At 42.6% G+C, this 19,891-nt stretch overlaps 1 protein-coding gene across 4 annotated transcripts in view; it reads right to left on the reverse strand.

The window, feature by feature from the left end:
• The window catches only part of MTUS1 (microtubule associated scaffold protein 1), a 111,010-nt gene that overhangs the window by 59,632 nt on the left and 31,487 nt on the right, over window positions 1–19,891 (reverse strand). For 2 of the 4 annotated variants that reach the window (XM_081333115.1, XM_081333116.1), the window contains exons 3-4: window positions 19,278–19,458; window positions 928–1,134 (exon numbers count right to left, since the gene is read on the reverse strand). In XM_081333115.1, coding sequence (XP_081189241.1) covers window positions 928–1,134; window positions 19,278–19,458 — 388 coding nt within the window. The remainder of the gene's footprint in view (window positions 1–927; window positions 1,135–19,277; window positions 19,459–19,891) is intronic. The other 2 variants (XM_081333117.1, XM_081333118.1) reach the window with 2 other exon arrangements.

Below are 19,891 nucleotides of genomic sequence, written 5' to 3' on the forward strand. Positions count from 1 at the left end.
CCCTCGCGTATTCTCCACGCTTGCTCTTAGTGAATTACAATCGAGGGTGGGCGGGGGTGGGTGGGAGGTAGAGAGAATAGTAAGCTTCAAGGCAGGAAACAAGAGCAGCTTAATCCAACTAGCAAATCAGACTTAAGAAAAGGTCATCCGTTGTTGAATCTTAAATTTGGAACTGGAAACCATGACATTTCTTTGTTAAGAAGGAAAACCGTTTCCTTCATTAGAAGCAAGGATAGAATTGCACAGACTGTTTACAACCTCCTTAGGTGATTCAGGCACTGAAGTAAACAGACCAACCAGTGGGCAGGCAAGGGAGCCAACATGGCTGTCAATTCAGAGCCAATCTGTGGTTAGGAGAAAAGCATGCTGCAAAACTTAAATCGCAGGGCTGTTCTTTTAAAAAGCATTGCACACAGGAGGGGGAGGAGGGATGGTGGTTCAAAATTGCAAGGGAAGCAAAAAGACATCATTACTGATGCTATAGTACTGCTTGCCTTCCTAGCTCATACATTTTAGCCCAAGATCGCTCTTCTTTAATATGGCACACCAATCTTGCCGTTGGCAAATCTGCACATTGCTTAATTTACTCATTTCAAAGCAGTAATAAAACAATAACTTTCATTAGAAAGCTGCAACATTAATTCCTTCTGTATATCAGCCAGGCATTTCTAAGCATTCATCAATGCTTGTGAACAACAGTCTTTTAGGAAGCCTACAAAACGAAAATGATAAATTTGATCTAAATTATTTGGGCCCAAACACTGTCTAAAGCTATTGAGTGGTGTTGTAATGTAGGAGTTTGAATGTCTGGCATTCTGGAATTACCAGTAATCACTTTTAGCTGAGGAAAAAAGCAGTTATAATGAACCACGATGGGTTTTATTCAGTTATTTGTTAAACAAACAATAATCTCCAAAATGGACTTACAATTATTGCTGAAAGTGCTTTGGTCACTCTGAGTGCTGCTGACTGAAGAGATGCTAGAGGTTCTCCGAAGTCCTGGTTCTCTGATGGGCACCTTTGAACTGAGGCCAGAACTAGCTGAAGATCCCGATAAGGCCTTCACAGTAGTAAGCCTTCCCCTGGGAGTTCCTACGCCTGCCAGCATAGAGAGAGATGTCAGCAATAATGCTGCTTCCTAGATAAAGCAATAGCACTTTCCAAAACAATTCAATCATTTTAAAACAATACTCCAAGTTTATTTTCTCCTGCCAGGTAACCTGCTACATTAGGACATCTAGGAAGCAAGTTACAGCAAAGGAGAACTCGCTCAGGCCTTTGCACTTTGGCACAGCTACCAGGCATATTTTTTTCTTTGTTTGCATTAGTATAATAACGTCTTAAGGCTATTCAATATAGCAGGCAAAATCAGGGGAAATCGGCTAAGTTTACATTGAAGGCAGTGATGTCTAAATTCCTTTTGTCATCTAGGACTTCCTAGCATGAATTCTGCAGAAACTCAGAATGTAGGTTCAACAGGTACCTTGCTACATGGACAAGAATATTATTAATTTCATGGCTATTTGGTAGGCCAGATTACTTGATCTGATGGGCCCCCAATGATTCTATACATAACTTTTTTCATCTCAATCATTGTAGCCAAGAATGAAGAAGAATGCTATAAGTTACAGCTCTGGATTCCCCATACCTCTTTTCCCCAGTGTTTTTTCTCAGTGAAGTACAAATGTACTTTACAAAAGCTGTCAATGATTTCCAAATGGGATGGATTACAGGCATAATCATCCTATGTGGCCAAGGGTTATGCTAGCTGGGGGGTTAGGAGAGACATATCTTATCAGATTTGAAAGACATCTTTTTCAGGAAGAATGGTCTATTCCAGGGGTGTCAAACTCAATTTCATTGAGGGCCGCATCAGCATTGCGGTTGCCCTCAGGGGGCCAGGTGGGTGTGGCCTGGGTGGGCGTGGCCTACTGGGTGGGCGTGGCTAAAGTGCGTATGGCCTACTGGGTGGGCATGGCCAGCTCTACATCGTTCGCATCAAGGGTGCCTATGGGGGCCTGGGCAGGAGTGGGACAGATCTGAGGGTCTCTAGCAGGAGGAGGGTCTCTGGGCCAGGGCCAAGGCAGTGGGGGCCGTTCCCTCACTGTTTCCAAGATGGCTTCGCGGGCCGCATGAAACCACTTTGCGGGCCTGATCCGGCCCCCGGGCCTTGTGTTTGACATGTCTGGTCTATTCCATTTGTTAAATAAATTAAAACACAGTAAAGTATTAACAGCTTTTGTACAACCTCTTTTGCCGAAGGTAAAAAGGATGGTCAGGAAAGCTTTTCTTTCTTCTTTCAATAAGCAGCAACATCAATTAAACATTGCTAATTGCAGACGTTCATCTATTTCCATGATTCAATTATTAGAAGGAATTATAGCATTCTAGGAATGAACATTTCCAATAAATGTCAGCTACTGGAAGGAATTTAAGCTAACCACTAAAGAGCTCATCTGAAAGGGAGTATTTACCATCTCAAACTTATGTGATCAACTGCTACAAAAATGGAAAACATTGTACTGCTATTACTCTCCTCAACACCAGGTGGTATTATAAGATAGTCACTTGGAAAGCAACTTGGTAAAAGCATCTTTTACTTATAGCCTAGTTAATTTATTATGGTAGTTCCTTAAAGATCTATGCAGGTATTTACATTTTTCCCCTCCCCAAGTCAAAGTTTCTCTAAACAAATTGGCATCAATTTAGTGAAGAATAAAGCTAGTTGTTGTGAATAATTAGTAAAAAATGCAGATTGGTTTTAAAACCAGACCACATAGCCATTATTTATTTTACTTATTTAAAATAAGTTTACCTCACTAGTCAACCCAACAAGCTCCCGGTTTTACTATGCCCAGCCTCAACTATGCACTGACTGTATTTTATTAGTTTGCACTCTTATTGAGGTACTAACTGTACATCGCAAACTGTAAGTAGGGCAGTCTAACAAATTCTTTAAATAAATAAAATGTAATAAAATTTCCTACCCTCAAGGTTATATTGTGAAATACACAGTTATGGAAAAGACTGGAAGAAAAAGGATCGGGGGAAAAATGATGACTTAGTTGGTCTGGTTGCCCAGACAGAAAAAAGTATACATATGCAGACTACTACATTGTACGCAAGTGTTCACAGCACTTTTTCATGTCTTCACAGGTCTTGTTTTTTGCAAACCTGGTTCATTCCCTTTCTTCTTCTTGGTCTGTTCTTGAGAAGCAAGTATGTCTGCCTCCCCCTTTACCCATTTAGGGTAAAAGAACTCGTTTAAGTGAGGTTTAGGAATCGTACACTGAAAAATAAAACATCACATGGAAAAGAGTACACCTCTCACAAAATTCTTATCCTGCCTAGAAACAAAATGTATTTAAGTGAGCAAGACTGCTGGGCAGGTATGTTCAACAAGATAAAAAGTTACCTATTGTAAATGAGTGTAAGGGTGTTTGGCAAAAAGTATTTTAAAAAACATTTGCACAATTTATGACTTTAAGAAAAATACCCTTTTTTTCAATTCAAGTATAGGCAGTCATCAACTTACATCCACAGTTGGGACCAGAATTTCTGTTGCTAAGCAAGGTGAGTCTCACACCTGATTTTATGACTTTTTGACAAGGTTTTTAAGTGAATCATGACGTTGTCTGGCTTCCCCGACTTACTTTGCTTGTCGGAAGCCAGTTGAAAAGGTCGCAAATAGCAATCACCTGATGCAGGGATGCTGCAGCTTTTGTAAAAACATCCTTCCTCTGCTTCAAAAATCAATGTGACGTCAGAAAGAATTTTATTTTTTCAAGCATGCTCTTACAGAAGCAAACTGTATATTTGCTGGACAAAAACTGGTAAAGGCATTTATGGGATCCAGTTTTTATGGCACAGATTAAGATGCATGATCTATAAACCTGAGTGCTTTCTTGAAGTTTTCTTGATGAGCAGAAATAACGTCTAGGAAAAAAATGCATTTAATTACAGGTAGTCCTCAAGTTACGAGTGTAATGGAGCCTGCCCGTTCCACTTGTAATTTGAAAACTCGTAGAGTGAATGTCGTTCAAGGTATGAGATCATTCCCTTGCTCGTTAAATTGCATGCGGCTCGTTAAACAAACATGAGGTATCTCAGGTTTGGGAAGGCCATGGAGGGCCTAGTGCTGGAACAGGTCCCCAAGGCCTCTCCAACCCCTAAGATACAGCATGCTTCCCCCTCCCTCTCCCTGCCGCGCCAGACTCACCTGGAAAAGATCTGTCTCCTCTCTGCCATGGTTCTGCTGCTGTCCAGATTTGAGGCTGGAGAACGCTTCTGTGCACCCCCGCAGCCTGATCCAGGCTCCGGAGGCATTTTTCAGGCCGCTGCCACCCAGATTTGAGGCCGGGAAATGCTTCTGCAGCCCCCCTGCAGCCCAATCGGGACTGCAAAGCAGAAGTGGATCCAAGCCTCAGAGGCATTTTCCTAGCCGTTTGTGCCAGGAACGGAGGTGGGGGTGGTTTATGCATGCATCCGGGGCTCAGTTCCAGGTGGAAGCAGTCCTCTGAGGGCTGCATCCAACCTCCAGAAACATGCAGAAGTCCCCCCCCAACCTCTGTTCCTGGCGTAAATGGCTAGGAAAATGCTTCTAAGGCTTGGACAGGCCCTTGAAAGCTCCATTCTGGGAGGCAACAGCTTGAAGTAGTCGTCCAAGGGCTGCATCCAACCTCTGGAGTCATGCAGAAGTCCCCCCAACCTCCGTTACTGGTGCAAACGGCTAGGAAAACACCTACGAGGCTTGGATCAGGCCTTTGAAAGCTCCGGTCCAGGCAGCAGCAGCTTGGAGCAGTTCTCTGAGGGCTGCATCCAATCTCCAGAGACATTCAGAATCCTCCCCCGGCCTCCATTCTAGGCTGCTTGGAGGAGGGCTCCAAGGCTCTGGGGACAACGGGGTCACTTTCTCCCCAAGCGCGGCGAGCCCTCAGTTGAAGGTTTAGGCTTGCTGTCAGGCAGAAAGGATTTGGGGGCAGGAGCAGGAGACAGACACCTTTTGCATAGATAATGAAAGTTTCTGAGGTCCATGATTTGACGCAACTTCAAACACTTGCTCAAGATCACAGACTTCAGACACTTACATTCTTAGTGCAAAAAACATTTCCAAGTCGACTCTCCTCTCCCTCAAAGGGTAAGAAACTGCAGCAGAAAGGAGTTTTGCAAGGTAAGTGAGTCCGGCACGCAGGAAGGGAGGGGAAAGCAGTTGTAAGGAGTGGTGGGGAGTAGGGTGAATGTTGCAGTGCCACTGAAGTCACTTGTAAGGGCGAACAACTGCCATGGTGCTGCAATATTCGGAACTTCGGGACTTGCTCGTAAGCACTAGGGGGGCACTCATCATGTAACTTCGAACGAGTGTTAAGTGAACGCTCGTAACTCAGGGATTACCTGTATTTGCCTAGATCAGATGCTGGGAAATTTGATTGCTCCTTTTTATTATATTGTTATAAATCTTACTACATTGTATTGAATTGTTTTAATACAATGACATTTATGCAATATTTATTGAAAAACTATTGACATTCTGATATTTAGATAACTTAGTATGTAATAGAAAAGGCAAAAATATTTTATCAATATTATTTATAATTTAGGATGTTAATATTACAAGCAGAAAACTATCTTCATTTTTCATCCAGAGTTGAGTATAACATTAAAAATAAAAGTATACTGAAGACTGCATATAAGTATTTATTGTATGACAAAGGTTACATTCTTGAGCTGATTATTGAATGTTAAGGACTCCATTGTGTTGAATCTGTCTATCCAACCATCCAAACACACACACAAACACACACACACAGAGATAAAAGAAATAAACAGATAAAGCAAATTTATCAACAATTAAAATTCCCATAAAAAGAAAAGCGGGAAGAAGAAAAATAATAATAATTAATAATAATAATTTTATTTATATACCGCCCTTCTCCCGAAGGACTCAGGGCGGTGAACAGGGCAGATATATAAAAAATACAAAAATACAAAAGTTAAAAGAAAATTAAACATATGCTCAACTAAAAACAGTAAATACATATATTAAAAATGACAATAAAAACCCAACCCATCCCCCATCAGGCCAGGCCGGCTTGTTCAAATAAGAGTGTCTTCAGATCGCGATGGAAGGAGCGAAGGCCGGGCGCCATCCGGAGCTCAACCGGCAACCGATTCCATAGCTCTGGGGCGCCCACAGAGAAGGACCTCCCCCTGGGGGCCACCAATCGACATTCTCTGATCGGTGGCACCCTGAGGAGGCCCTCTCTGTGGGAGCGCACAGGGTGGAGGGAAGTTGATGCCGGCAGCAGGTGCTCCCTAAGGTACTCCAGACCCATGCCATGTAGGGCCTTAAACACCATTACCAGTACCTTGAATCTCACCCGGAAGACAACTGGTAACCAATGCAGCTCACGGAGCAGAGGTGTAACATGGGAGTATTGGGAGACTCCCAACACAACTCTCGCGGCTGCATTCTGCACCAGTTGGAGCCTCCGAGTGGTCCTCAAGGGCAGCCCCATGTAGAGAGCGTTGCAGTAGTCCAGACGAGAGGTCACGAGCGTGTGAGTGACCGTACATAAGGCATCCCGGTCTAGATAGGGCCGCAACTGGCGCACCAGGCGAACCTGGGCGAAGGCCCCCCTAGTCACAGCTACTATATGGTCTTCCAGAGTGAGCCGTGAATCTAGGAGGACTCCCAAGTTGCGAGCCCTATCTACGGGGGGGGGGTAATAGTTCACCCCCCATGGAAAGAGATGGAATGTTCTGAATATCCCGGGATGCCGGTATGCACAGCCACTCAGTCTTGTCGGGGTTGAGTTGAAGTCTGTTCCTCCCCATCCAGACCCGGACCGCCTCCAGGCAACGGGACATCACATCGAGGGCATCACTGGGGTGGTTTGGGGTTGAAATAAAAAGCTGGGTATCATCGGCATACTGATGATACCCAACTCCAAAACCACGAATGATCTCACCCAGCGGTTTCATGTAGATGTTGAACAGGAGAGGTGAGAGGACTGACCCCTGAGGAACTCCACAAACGAGAGACCTCGAGGTCGACCTCTGCCCCCTTGCCAACACCGACTGCAAACGTCCCAGGAGATAGGAGGAGAACCACTGCAAAACCATGCCTCCCACTCCCAATCCCCTGAGACGCCGCAGCAGGATACCATGGTCGATGGTATCGAACGCCGCTGAGAGGTCTAATAGGACTAGGACAGAGGAATGTCCCCTGTCCCGAGCCCTCCAGAGATCATTCACCAGAGCGACCAATGCTGTCTCCGTGCTGTACCCGGGCCTGAAACCCGATTGGTACAGGTCTAGATAATCCGCTTCATCCAGGACCAGAGGGAGCTGATGCGCCACCACACTCTCAACAACCTTCGCAAGAAAGCGAAGGTTGGAGACCGGACTAAAGTTATTCAACACAGCTGGGTCCAAGGCAGGCTTCTTGAGGAGAGGTCTCACCACCGCCTCTTTCAAGACGGCGGGGAAACTACCCTCACTCAAAGAGGCAGATATAACCGCCTGGAACCAGCCTCGTGTCCCCTCCCGGGCCGCATAAACCAGCCAGGAAGGGCACGGGTCCATTGAACATGTGGTGGAGCTCAGCCTCCCCATAATCCTGTCCACTTCCTCCGGAGTCATAGAATCAAACTCCTCCCAGGTAATATCAACAAGACCACCCGTGTCCTGATCGTCAGACTCTGCCCAGTCAGAGTCCAGACCGGTCCAAATCCGAGCGATTTTGTCCGACAGATGTTGGTTAAACTCCTCGGCACGACCCTGCAAGGGTTCCTCCCTCACCTCCTGATTAAGAAGGGAGCGGGTCACCCTAAACAGGGCGGCCGGGCGATTATCTGCGGACGCGATAAGGGTAGCGAAGTGATTAGACCTCGCCGCCCTTATCGCAGCGAGATAAGACCTAATGTAGGTTCTTAGTCGCAATCGGTCGGATTCAGATCGGCTGGATCTCCAACAGCTCTCTAGGCCCCGTCTCCGACGCTTCATCTCCCAAAGCTCTGCGGAAAACCATGGAGCTCGATGGGATCTGCACCGGGTCAGGGGCCGCAAGGGTACAACTCGGTCAAGAGCCTCCGTGGCTGCCCTTTCCCAGGCTTCCACTAAGGCATCCGCCGAGTTGTGAGTGAAGGAGGCAGGTGGGGACCCCAGCGCTGCCTGGAACCTCTCAGGGTCCATTAAGCGCCTGGGGCGGTACCATCTAGTTGGTTCCACACACCCACGGTGGGGAGTGACAAAATGGAAGACCAGCCGCAGGAGATGATGATCGGTCCATGACAGGGGCATAACAATTGGGGAGCCCCCACCAAGGTCATCTAACCACCGTCCAGATAAGAAAATCAGGTCAAGGGTGTGGCCTCCCACATGAGTCGGTCCAGAAATTACTTGCGTCAGGTCCATGGCCGTCATGGAAGCCATGAAATCCCGAGCTAACTCAGATGATCCTCCCAGGGATGGTAGATTGAAGTCACCCAAAACTATAAGTTTGGGGAACTCAATCACCAACCCAGAGAGGATATCGAGAAGCTCAGGCAGGAGCTACATGAGGCAGAATGTGACTTAGAATGTAAAGGGAGTAAATAGTAAAAAATGACAAATTAACAGATGAAAGGGAGGAAAATTGGTATGCTGTGTGTCTGCAAAACTTAGAAAAAGAGAAGGAACGCAACAGATCTAAATCAAGAGGACTTGTCATGAAATGTGCACCAGAGAGTTCCCCCTAAGTTTAAGAAACTGCACAGTCCCGAGCTGGACAGGGCGAGGGGGAAGAGGTTCAGGGTAGTCACCTCCCAGAATCTCTCAGGATATAATCTAATAGGTTAGAAGGTTATAGCTTGAGTTTGGCAAGTTTCTGTACATTAAGTATAAGCAATAAATGATTGGACTCAACTGGGTTTCACTGTTCCATCTCTGGGCTTTGACTGGACATGGCCTAATCTCATGAAAGGGAATTTATGAACTAATCCAAGGAGATGAAAGTATACATTCAATTATGAATTAAAAGTTAGGTCACAAAATATGAATTGTGGGTGCAGATGAAGGTAGGAACCAACAGCGTGGTGACAATTTATAATACACTTCTGAAAATGATAAAGGAACAAGTAGAAATGAATTTTGGGGAAATTTCCACAATATCCTGAACTAATGCAATCTAATGTAACTGGGGGAAAAAAGAAAAATATTTGGTAAGCTGCCAGGAATAGATAAATGGAGAAAAGAGAAGTGAAATAGCAATTGAGCTAGTCGGAGACCCAAGAAATATTGAGAATTACAACTGCCTGGGGAGCATCTGCTTAAGAAATCATTTTGATTAACTACATAGTTTAAGCCTAAGTATATTCACATGTAAAGATGGAAAAGTAATAAATAAAAACATGATTTGCAGCTTATGATGAAAGAATTAGTGAAGAAAACCAGTGATGAGAGAATCTGAATATATTGGTATCAGGAGTGAATCTTTGGGAATGAATGGAGATGGAAGAAAAGGAAAGATAAGAAAAAAATATAAAGTTAAAACAGAAATGACTGCGGGAAGCAAAATGAAAAGTCCTGTATGAAACTGAATGGCAATTGGATACAGTATAAGCAGAAGTGTCTGCAGGGTATGGTTAACAAAAACTCAAGGTGACAGCCATGACTGCGTCAGCAAATCTCTCCCCCCTTTTTACATGCATTGAGGTGAGAAAGAGAATTTCGAAGCATCTTAAATGTAGTGAAAAGAATTATGACATAGAATGCAATAAAAGTATGCTGAATTACTTCAATGGGATGTAAGAAAATGATGCATCGTGGAATGGTGAAAAAACACAGGTAGTCCTTGGCTGCCCAGGCAGAGAAGGTATGTTGCGGACCCCATCAAGTTAAAGTATTCCGACTGGTGGAGTCTCTGCTATTGTCCCTGCCCTGAGGAACATTCTTCCCCAAAGGTGAGAGAGGCCCCGCTCACTTGGCCTTCTGAAAAGGAGTTAATAGGGCATGGTTCTCTGGCCTCGTGTAGGACACCTATGGAGCACACAGCTGTGGGAGCAGTCAGCCCCCTGAAAGCCCTCCCTTCACCTTTTAAGTAATTTTAATCTCTTGCCTCCTTTTTTTAAAAATTTGTTTAACTTTTATATATAGTGTTTTATATTTTAATATTTTATTGTATACCCCAGATTCCCTGTCTGAGGGAAACTGACAGTACAGAAATGTGAAAAATAAATAAAAAATAAAAAATTTTAAAAGATCGGTGCAGTTTGCTTGTAGAATGGCTGTGCAACTAGCTTAATATGTGTGTGAAGACTAAAACTAGTCAAGTTTCCCAAAGTGGTCTGGACATCTAGAAAAAAAGAATTAGGACTTAATAGCAAAACAAATACAGGTATTCCTCAGCTTATAACCGCAATTTAGGACAGAATTTCCTTCGTAGGTTGGCGTGATTATAAAGCAAGTCATCATATAACTGGATCCTATCACTTTTTCCCAAGGTCATTATAACTTTGAACCATGGTTAAACGAATGTCATAAGTTGAGGAATACTTCTGTAGGGAGGAAGTGTGAATGAAGCAAGAGTAAGAGGTAGATTGAGAAAATCATGATTGGTCTGAATGGAGTTTATAAATTCCTCTCAGAGAAATAAGTTTTGAAAAACAGGAGCCAATATATATAAAGCATTATAACAATTCCAACATAGTAAAATGGAGAAATATAGCATGTAGCATAAACTTAAACTACCATAGCAATACTTCTTTTTCTTTTCCTTAACCAATGTCTTAATTTCACTGTCTTCCTACTTGATAATCTTTCTGTGCTCTGCACAAGACAAATTTTTAGGAAGTGCTAACCAGCCTGGCTAGTGAAAAGTTATTAAATCTACAAATGCTTAAAACTTTTAGTTGGACTACTAAAGCATATTAATATGGGTATAACTTATTTTGAATGGAAAAATCAACCCAAGAGAAAAGTTGAAGTCACTGTTTCATCCTGGATGAAATGGTATCTCTCCAGGGAGACAGCTTTTGGATTAAAAAGGGAAAAAAAAGAAATTAAAGGAAGATGTCATGTCTAGCTTTAACCAGCAACATGAGCCAAACTCTTTAGCTATCATGAGATGCTATTATCAAATGCCAGTGGATATGTTTAGATTTAATTCTTCTCAGTTTATTCTATAAATAATGAATCATAACTGAAAGGCAGATTTTCTGTCAGCAGTGCAGAACATGATAACCACACACCATGTATGCACCAGATAGTAATTTCAAAACAAATGCTAATTCAGAATGCAAATAGGCAACTTGCTAGTTGGGAGCAGCCACAGATTCCTGGATAACACTTTAACAAGATCCTGAAACGGAGAACTGTTCAGATATCTATTGTAATATAAAGTGTTTGGTTCTGATAGACGAGGACTCAGAGTGGTTCACAATGAAAGAGTTTATTGAATACACATAAGTCAACTGACAACTGTCAAATGTTACAAGCTTTTATAGTGGAACTGTTTGAACTGTAACCAATCATCGAACACTATTTCCCGCTTCTTGTTACTTTAACCAATGATTGCACCGGAATCTCCCGCTTCAAAACCCTGCTTTTGCAACCTGCTATAATCCATGTTTGCAACTATTTACAGACACAACACCCCTTACCCCCCAGTTGTTGTTATTTATGTACATAATCTTTTAAATATTTGGGTGGCCTATGGACTCTTGAAGGGTATCTATTGCTATGGATACTAGAGTCATTCCTATCTGATTGTCTGCTTGGCTGGCTTACTCTGGTGGACCTGGACTCTTGGCTAACTGGCTCTGCCGCTTCTCTGTTAACACTTTGTGGATGTTGTTGTGTTTGAAGATCAGCTATTGCTGGCCTACTCAGAGGGGGCCTTTCCCAGTCAATTTGACTATGTTGTTGTTGGTTACCAGTGAACGGGTTATTTTGCGTTTCCGCTTCCCCACTATCTGGCGTGTTGTTATCAATAAGCCTTGATGCAAAGTACCCCCCGTGTATACTTTGATTCCCTTCAACTGGCATACAGCCAATAGTTCTCTTTCTTAGCTGATCAATATGTCTTTTGCTGATCCTATTCCCTTCCCCCTCAATAGTGTAAGACAAGGGACCCAGTATTTCAGTGACCACCCCTGGGACCCATTTGTCCCCTTGTGCATAATTCCTGGCCCAGATTAAATCCCCCACTTTGAATGATCTGTTTGGAATGTCCAGTTCCGCACTTCGTAGAAGTCTATCAGGGTGTAATCTGTCCAATTTGGTGGTTAGTCTCTTTCCCCACCTCATTTCAGCTGGGCTTTTACCGGTAGCCGTACATGGGGTCGTATGTTGGGTCAGCAAGAATTCGGCCAGTCTTTGATGCCAGTCGCCTCGGATGATTCGCTTTAATGCGTCTTTAGTGGTCCTCACATTACGTTCAGCCAAGCCGTTGGTGGACGGGTGGAAGGGTGCTGATGTCTTGTGTTTAATCGAGTTGGCCCTGAGGAAATCCTGGAATTCAACAGAGGTGAATTGGGGCCCGTTATCTGACACAATTACATCAGGTAACCCATGAGTGGCAAAGAGGCCCCTTAATACTTGTATTGTTTTACCTGAGGTTAATGAGCTGACGGGTACCACCTCAAGCCATCTAGAGAAACTGTCCACTACTATCAGGAAGGTTAACCCTTGGAAAGGTCCAGCGAAATCAATATGAATCCTGGACCAAGGATTCCTGGCTAACTCCCACTTATGCGTACGTGTGTGTTGCTGCTCAGGCCTAGAACGTTGGCACAAATAGCAATTAGTAACGCATTCTTCAATGTCTTTGTCTAGTCCTGGCCACCACAAGTGGCTCCTAGCCAATGCCTTCATACGTACTATTCCCGGGTGCCCCTCATGCAACTCTAATAAAATTGAGGGTCTGTGGATTTCAGGAATGACCACACGGTTACCCCACAGTATACATCCCAAATGAACTGACAGTTCATCTTTCCTTCTAAAATAAGGAATGTACTTGGCATCCGGGTTAGTATTTGGCCACCCACTAAGGACCCAGGCCATAATTCTCTTTAGAGTATGGTCATTATTTGTTGCCACAGCTATATCTTTAGCGGTTAAAGGCCAGTCAGGAATGTCCAGTAGGGACATTATTTGTCCCACAGGGGCAGGGTCTTCCTCAGTGATATTTAATGGCAGTCTGCTAAGGGCGTCAGCATGTCCCATGTCCTTGCCCGGTCTGTGTTGGAGGGAAAATGAATATGCTGAGAGGAAAATGGACCACCTCAGCATTCTGGGAGACATGATCTGGGGTGTCTGTTTATCCGTGGTAAACAGTCCCAATAGGGGCTTATGGTCAGTGAGTATGGTAAAGTTCCTACCATAAAGGTAATCATGGAACTTTTTTACTCCTGCCACGATTGCTAATGCTTCCCTGTCTATCTGAGAATAATTCCGCTCTGCTTTGGTTAGCGTCCTGGAATAATATGCGATTGGTCTTTGAATACCTTGGTTGTCTAAGTGGCTGATAGCCCCCACACCATAAGGTGAAGCATCGCATGCTAAATAAATTGGTTTATTTTCAATAAAATGGGTTACTGTTGATTGGCTGGAAAGAATGTCCTTTAAAGTTTGGAAACTCACTCTATGTTTATTAAGCCACTGCCAAGGGGTCTTTTTATCTAAAAGTCTATGGAGGGGTTCTGCGATGGCAGCTTTGTGTGGCACAAATGTATGGTAGAAGTTTACTAAACCAAGGAAGGCTTGTAGTTCAGCCTTGTTTTTTGGTTCAGGAGCCAATTTAATTGCTTTGATTTTATCAGGGGTAGGATGAATTCCATTTTTGTCAATCCTGAATCCAAGGAATTCAGTGGACTTAACCCCAATGCAACATTTTTCCTTTTTTAATTTCAATCCAGCCCTCCTAAATCTTTCCAATACCTGTTCTAGCCGCTCTGCTAATATTTCTTCATTTTTCCCAGCTATCAAGACATCATCAAAGTAAGGGCATACACCAGGTATGCCCTTTAGGGTCCTCTCCATCACTTCTTGGAAGATGCCTGGAGCTGCTGCAATACCAAATTGCAGTCTGTGGACTCGGAACGCCCCCTTGTGGGTAACTATCGTCTGAGCTTCTGCAGCCTCTTCAGAAACAGTTAATTGCAAATACGCCTGCGCCAAGTCTAACTTGACAAACATGGCGCCGTCCTGTATCGTGGCGAGGACCTGCTTCACCGTCGGGACCGGGTAAGCATGTTTTTTCATTCCGAGGTTCAGGGTGGCTTTATAGTCAGCGCAGATCCTCACATCCCCATTAGGTTTGAGGGGTGTGACGATCGGCGTTTCCCATAACCCACCCTCGACTGGTTCTAAGACGCCTTGGCCTACAAGCTTGTCAAGCTCGTCCTCGATTTTTTGCTTCAGGGTGAAAGGCACCCTACGGGCCTTAAGCCTGATAGGTTTGACTGACGGGTCTAGATTAAATTTAATTGGGGGCCCTTTGTATTTACCTAGAGACCCATCGAATACGTCTGCAAATTCATTGCAGACTGATTCGAGGGTCTTATTTTTAATAACTGAATTTATTCCCCCAATCCAAATGCCCAGGGCCGGGAACCAGTTAAGGCCAATTAGACTAGTCCTTTGTCCCTCAGTAACTATTAAATCTAAAACCCCCTTAAACCCCTTAAATCTAACGCTAAGGGTAATCTTCCCTTTTATTTTAATTGGGGTTTTTTGAAAATCAGTTAATTGGATTTTTGTTGAACTAAGTGGAATTTTTCTTCCACTTATTTGTTCAATCCTTTCAAGGGTTTCACAGGATATTATTGACACTGAAGCCCCTGAGTCTATTTCCATTTTGCAAGGAACCCCTTGCAAATGGACTATGATTTTTAATTTTCCTTCCGGAAAATTGCTATTTTTTCCCTTCCTACTGCGATTGACACGCGCCACCTCCCCGCGGTTTGGAATTTTAACCCTCAGTCTAGGGGTCTCTTTGCCACTATAGTAAGGGGTTACCTTACCTTCGGGCCACACATCTACTTCATGAAGGCGGTTGTCGCGTGCACGACTCCTGCAGATGGCCTGGATGTGGCCGGTCTTCCCACACGCTCTACATCTGGCGGTACGGAATCGGCAAGAGGCGCGGGGATGGTTGCCCCCGCAGCTGCCGCACCGGTTGTCATTGTCGCGCGGTCTCGTTGTGGAGTCTCTCCAAGGTCGTTGGGCCCCTATCGTTTGTCGTTGCAGTGTTGCGGTTTGGTGACGGCGGTTCGGTTCAGTTCCCTCACTTTGGGATGACATTTTCCCGAATCGTCTGGAGACTTCGGCGATGTCTTCTTCCCATTGCTGGTCCACCTCCCCACAGTCCACATAGCCTTCTTGGTTGATCTCGGCAGACACGGCCATGCTACTGCGGGGGGGGTCACGATACCCGGTGGACTCGTATGTTAAAAGTTCGTCCAGCACTTCTTGCAAATCGCCGGTGGGTTTGGCGATTATTCTATTTTGCAGCTGTTCGTCTCGCAAGCCCAGTACTACTCGGTCCCGAATTCTTATTTCCAAATTGTCATATTTGCATCGTACTGCGGCTTCCCTGACGGCAGCGACGAATTTTTGAATTGATTCGCCCGGTCTCTGGTTCCTTTTTTCAAAAATACGACGCCAAAAGAGTTCGGATCTCCTAGGCGTGAAATGTACCTTTAATTTGGCTAACAGGTCAGCATACGGCACACTTGAGACCGGCTGTGGTTGACAAAGTCCTACAGCGATCCGATATACTGGTGTGCCGCAAATTGTCAGTAACGCTGCCGCCTTTTTCCGGTCGTCCGTAATTCCGTTCACAAGCAGGAACCCTTCGACCTGTCCAATATATTCTTCCCAATCCTCTGGGAAGTTTGGGTCGAATTCTTTCAATGACCCGATTTGCGCCATTCGGAGAATTTTTCTTTATTCCGCCGCGGCCGCTTGGTTGACTGTGACACCTTTCAAATTTGCCGCCTTTGCGCAGCTGTTCCGCCTAATCTTCTCTGGTCTACCGTCTATCCCATCCTCGTCGCCAATTGTTTGGTTCTGATAGACGAGGACTCAGAGTGGTTCACAATGAAAGAGTTTATTGAATACACATAAGTCAACTGACAACTGTCAAATGTTACAAGCTTTTATAGTGGAACTGTTTGAACTGTAACCAATCATCGAACACTATTTTCCCGCTTCTTGTTACTTTAACCAATGATTGCACCGGAATCTCCCGCTTCAAAACCCTGCTTTTGCAACCTGCTATAATCCATGTTTGCAACTATTTACAGACACAACATAAAGGTTAGCTTGAAGTAGGCATGCAAGCTTGGTTTCAGCCATTCTTTAACAATAAGGAGTCTGCACAGTATCTGCAACAATTTTTCCATGCTAATTTTTATCTATGAATGGAATGCACTATATTGGCTCATGCTGTCTTATGCCTCTTAGCTTGAAACTTGTGGCCTTTTAACAGTTAGCAAGCTATATCTGAGCACCGCTGGGAGGGGAAAGAAATATTTGTTTAGCTCCCAGGCCTTAAATTATATTAAAAACATGAAGCCAATGAATATAATGCTGCACAACTGAGACCTTGAATTTTCATCCACTCTTCTATTAGTATTAAAAGGAGACATTTAGATTCCTTGGCTGAGCTTTTTATCGAAGAGGTCTCTAGCTATGATGGCTTTCTCTCTTTTCCAAGAATTATCACATTTATTAAAAACAAATTTTCTATTAAGCCTTGGCCAACCAGATGCTTTCTGCTATCTACCAATCCCAGATCTTTTTTTCCAGAATCCCTAAGGAGTGCAGCAGGTTATGGAAAATTGTTTCTGACTTATCTCTACTGCTAAATGAAGGCATTTGCTCAATTTTATTATATTCCATTTATTTTTGATATATCTAAAATTATGGAGAAAACCTTTGTGTCTTAACAATATTAGTAGTAATACTTGAGTTGTTTAAAGCTCCTTCATCCATTAATACAATTCAAAGATTTTTCTCTCGATGTAAACAATATCTCAGAGAATAGCCACTGTTACAATAAAAATGTTTGCCTATGGCTATAGAAACTGGCTTTTAAATTGGAAATAATGGAATCCTCTCTTATCTGTATATAAGATAAAAAGTCCTTATTAAGATAGATTTAGAAAGCATCCAGAGAGATGAACTTGTACAATCAGCTGCCACTGAAAATGCCTACTGCTTATACTGTATTCCAACATGAGATTCTCTCAAAAGGGTCCAACATTAGACAAACAGAAAGTGAGGGTCTAGCAAGGTCTACAAGGTTAAGGGAGAAATTTATATAATAGCCATGACCAGCTTGAAATATCATGAAGAATGGCGCACATACCATTGTCTCAAGTAAGAGCCGAAATCTAAAAGATAACTCAGTTCACACTCCCAAATTCATTACTGCAAATGCCACAAAAGCAAAACATGATATATATACTATCCCTACTTTTAAGATCACTGTATTTCTCTCTTCTTAAAAAGAGGCGGTATAAAATTAGATGGAGCACATAAACTGTGGGGTTTTTTAATACAATAGAGTATAAAAGCCAAGGTTATAGTTGATTGTTTTTTTCACTTTCTATGCTTACCTACCACTAAGCCCTTTTTATGAATAGGAGAATTAAATTGGCTACTTAAAGACTTCACACCAAAGCTCAGGATAGGAAAACAAACAGAGACGGCATGTCTGAACATGAAAGAGGCACACAGAGAGGCACATTGTTTTGGACTGCTTCCCATTTTACAGAGGGTGGGAAAGCCAGACCAATTGAAGCAGGTTTTTCTAGATAACAAGTCATTAGCATGCTTTTAAAATGATGACATGTTTTTAAAGCTATGCTTTTCACGTCCAGGCCAACCATCTAGTTAATAATGGTTAGAAAACTACCTAGTAAAAAAATAGCAATATTGTGAACTAATACAGAACTCTTATATTAAGATAGTCAGGATTTTTTTACAGAACATCTCAAGAACTGGTAAATAAGCTAATCACTGACTCCACTTCAAAGATGCAACAGCCCATAATACTGAAAAATTACTTTGTGGGCTTTTAATTTGGGCATATCCTAGATGGTAGCCTTCCCACTAGATTGTCCTGGCTCAGACTTCAAGCACCCATTCAAAATTATAAAGTACCATCTTGATATGCTGGGATAGTCTGTTGTTCATATCTGCAGGGAAGCCAGCTTCAAACCATTTTCTCAGAGATCATCAGCTGGACTAACCATTACTTCCCAGCTAGATCTCACCACCTGTTGATCAATATTTGTTGATATTATCAATTAAGGGGGGGGGGAAACCCACAGTAAAATTAAATATACATTATAATCAGGACAGTTGATACTACGTTACTTTCATAGAAATTTAGAATTACTGATAACCAAATTCTATTGATCGTGAAAATTGAGAGTTGCTGGTTTATCAAAGAAAAAATCCAAATAATATTAAGTTTTAGTAAAGGTCTAGCTTAGTCTCTAGACCTAAATAAAGAAGATTTATTTCCCACTACCAGCCTTTCAATAACATTTATTTTGTATTACTTGCTCCCACAATAAACATTAAATCTCCTGAACAATACACCTTCCTAGCAACCAAATTACTCCATACATTTAACATGGGTTTTTATTTAACTTTTTAAAAATAGAGCCCTAGATTTTCCCAGCAGGGTACAAGTGGAAAGGTTTTAATTTAATTTTTTTCTCAGGTAGCATGGTTACAGAAGAACATCAGCAACCTGATTCTAAAAAGGGACAGTTCTATTGCTCCTAACGTAATCAATTCCAACAACGCAACTGTGAGTCCTGGGACAGAGTTAAAACTTCCAACTTCAATTTATTCTAAGAGTAAAAGCAAGATAAATCAACTATGAATAACTGACATAAATGCCAGGGGTTTGGTCAACAATGTTTGTGTGCTTTCTTTTCTATTCTCTGACCTAATCTGGACTCATATCCCGATTGAGACAACACAGTAAACTCAACCGTAACAGACTACGTCAGCTTATGGCTTGTTCTAACAATGATTAAAATATAATGGTTTAGTACAATGCGATATTATAGAATTTATATCCAAACACTTCAGACTACGCACAATTGCAACTACATCATTAACTTAGGATATGGTTTTTAGGGAACATACTGACAATTATACTTAATTATGTCAATTAACTTTTATTGAAAATATTTTTCAAACTTTTATTAATTGAAACCCTATGTTGTCATACATTCTGCAGAAGAACAATAATAGACAAAAATGTTTCTTACCAGAGTTTGATGGTAAAATGTGTCTTTGAGGAGATGAAAGTTTGGTCACATGAGTATTTTTATTTTCACTTCCTCTCCTAGAATGGAATGCGATTTTAGATGGCGGTACATTCCTTACAGGAACAGGACTGCCTTTAGGAGAACCTTGTCTTTGTGCTGTGTTTGTTTTAGACAAAGAAACCTGTATGATTTAATAGCATATGGAAAAAACAAAGAGATTGGGAGAATAAATTTAGAAACATTTATATTCTTATTTTTATTTTAATGCAGAGCACAAAGTAACCACTGCTAATGAATAATTTAATTGATTATATGTGCTAGTAAGAGGTCTGTCTCAAAGTTTCCATACTATAGATACATACTTTTTGTTATAGTTATCCTTGCATTCTTGATTAAGCAGAGAAGGCAACTACATTCTCAAGAGTGCAGCACTATTTCTGGCACTTAATTGTGTGTGTTTGGCGTATGAAAAGTGTTTGTTGCAAAATGATTTAATGTTGTAGTTAACTCTTTGTGGTAAGCACCAAGACTTTTCCCTGATGTCCCAAAAATGCCCCTGAATATTGTTGGAATGAAAGAACAGTTTCTCCTATGAAATCTCAGCTGTTCATAGA

This window comes from Vipera berus (genome assembly GCF_964194415.1).
Source record: "Vipera berus genome assembly, chromosome: 7".
NCBI classification, from domain to species: Eukaryota; Metazoa; Chordata; class Lepidosauria; order Squamata; family Viperidae; genus Vipera; species Vipera berus.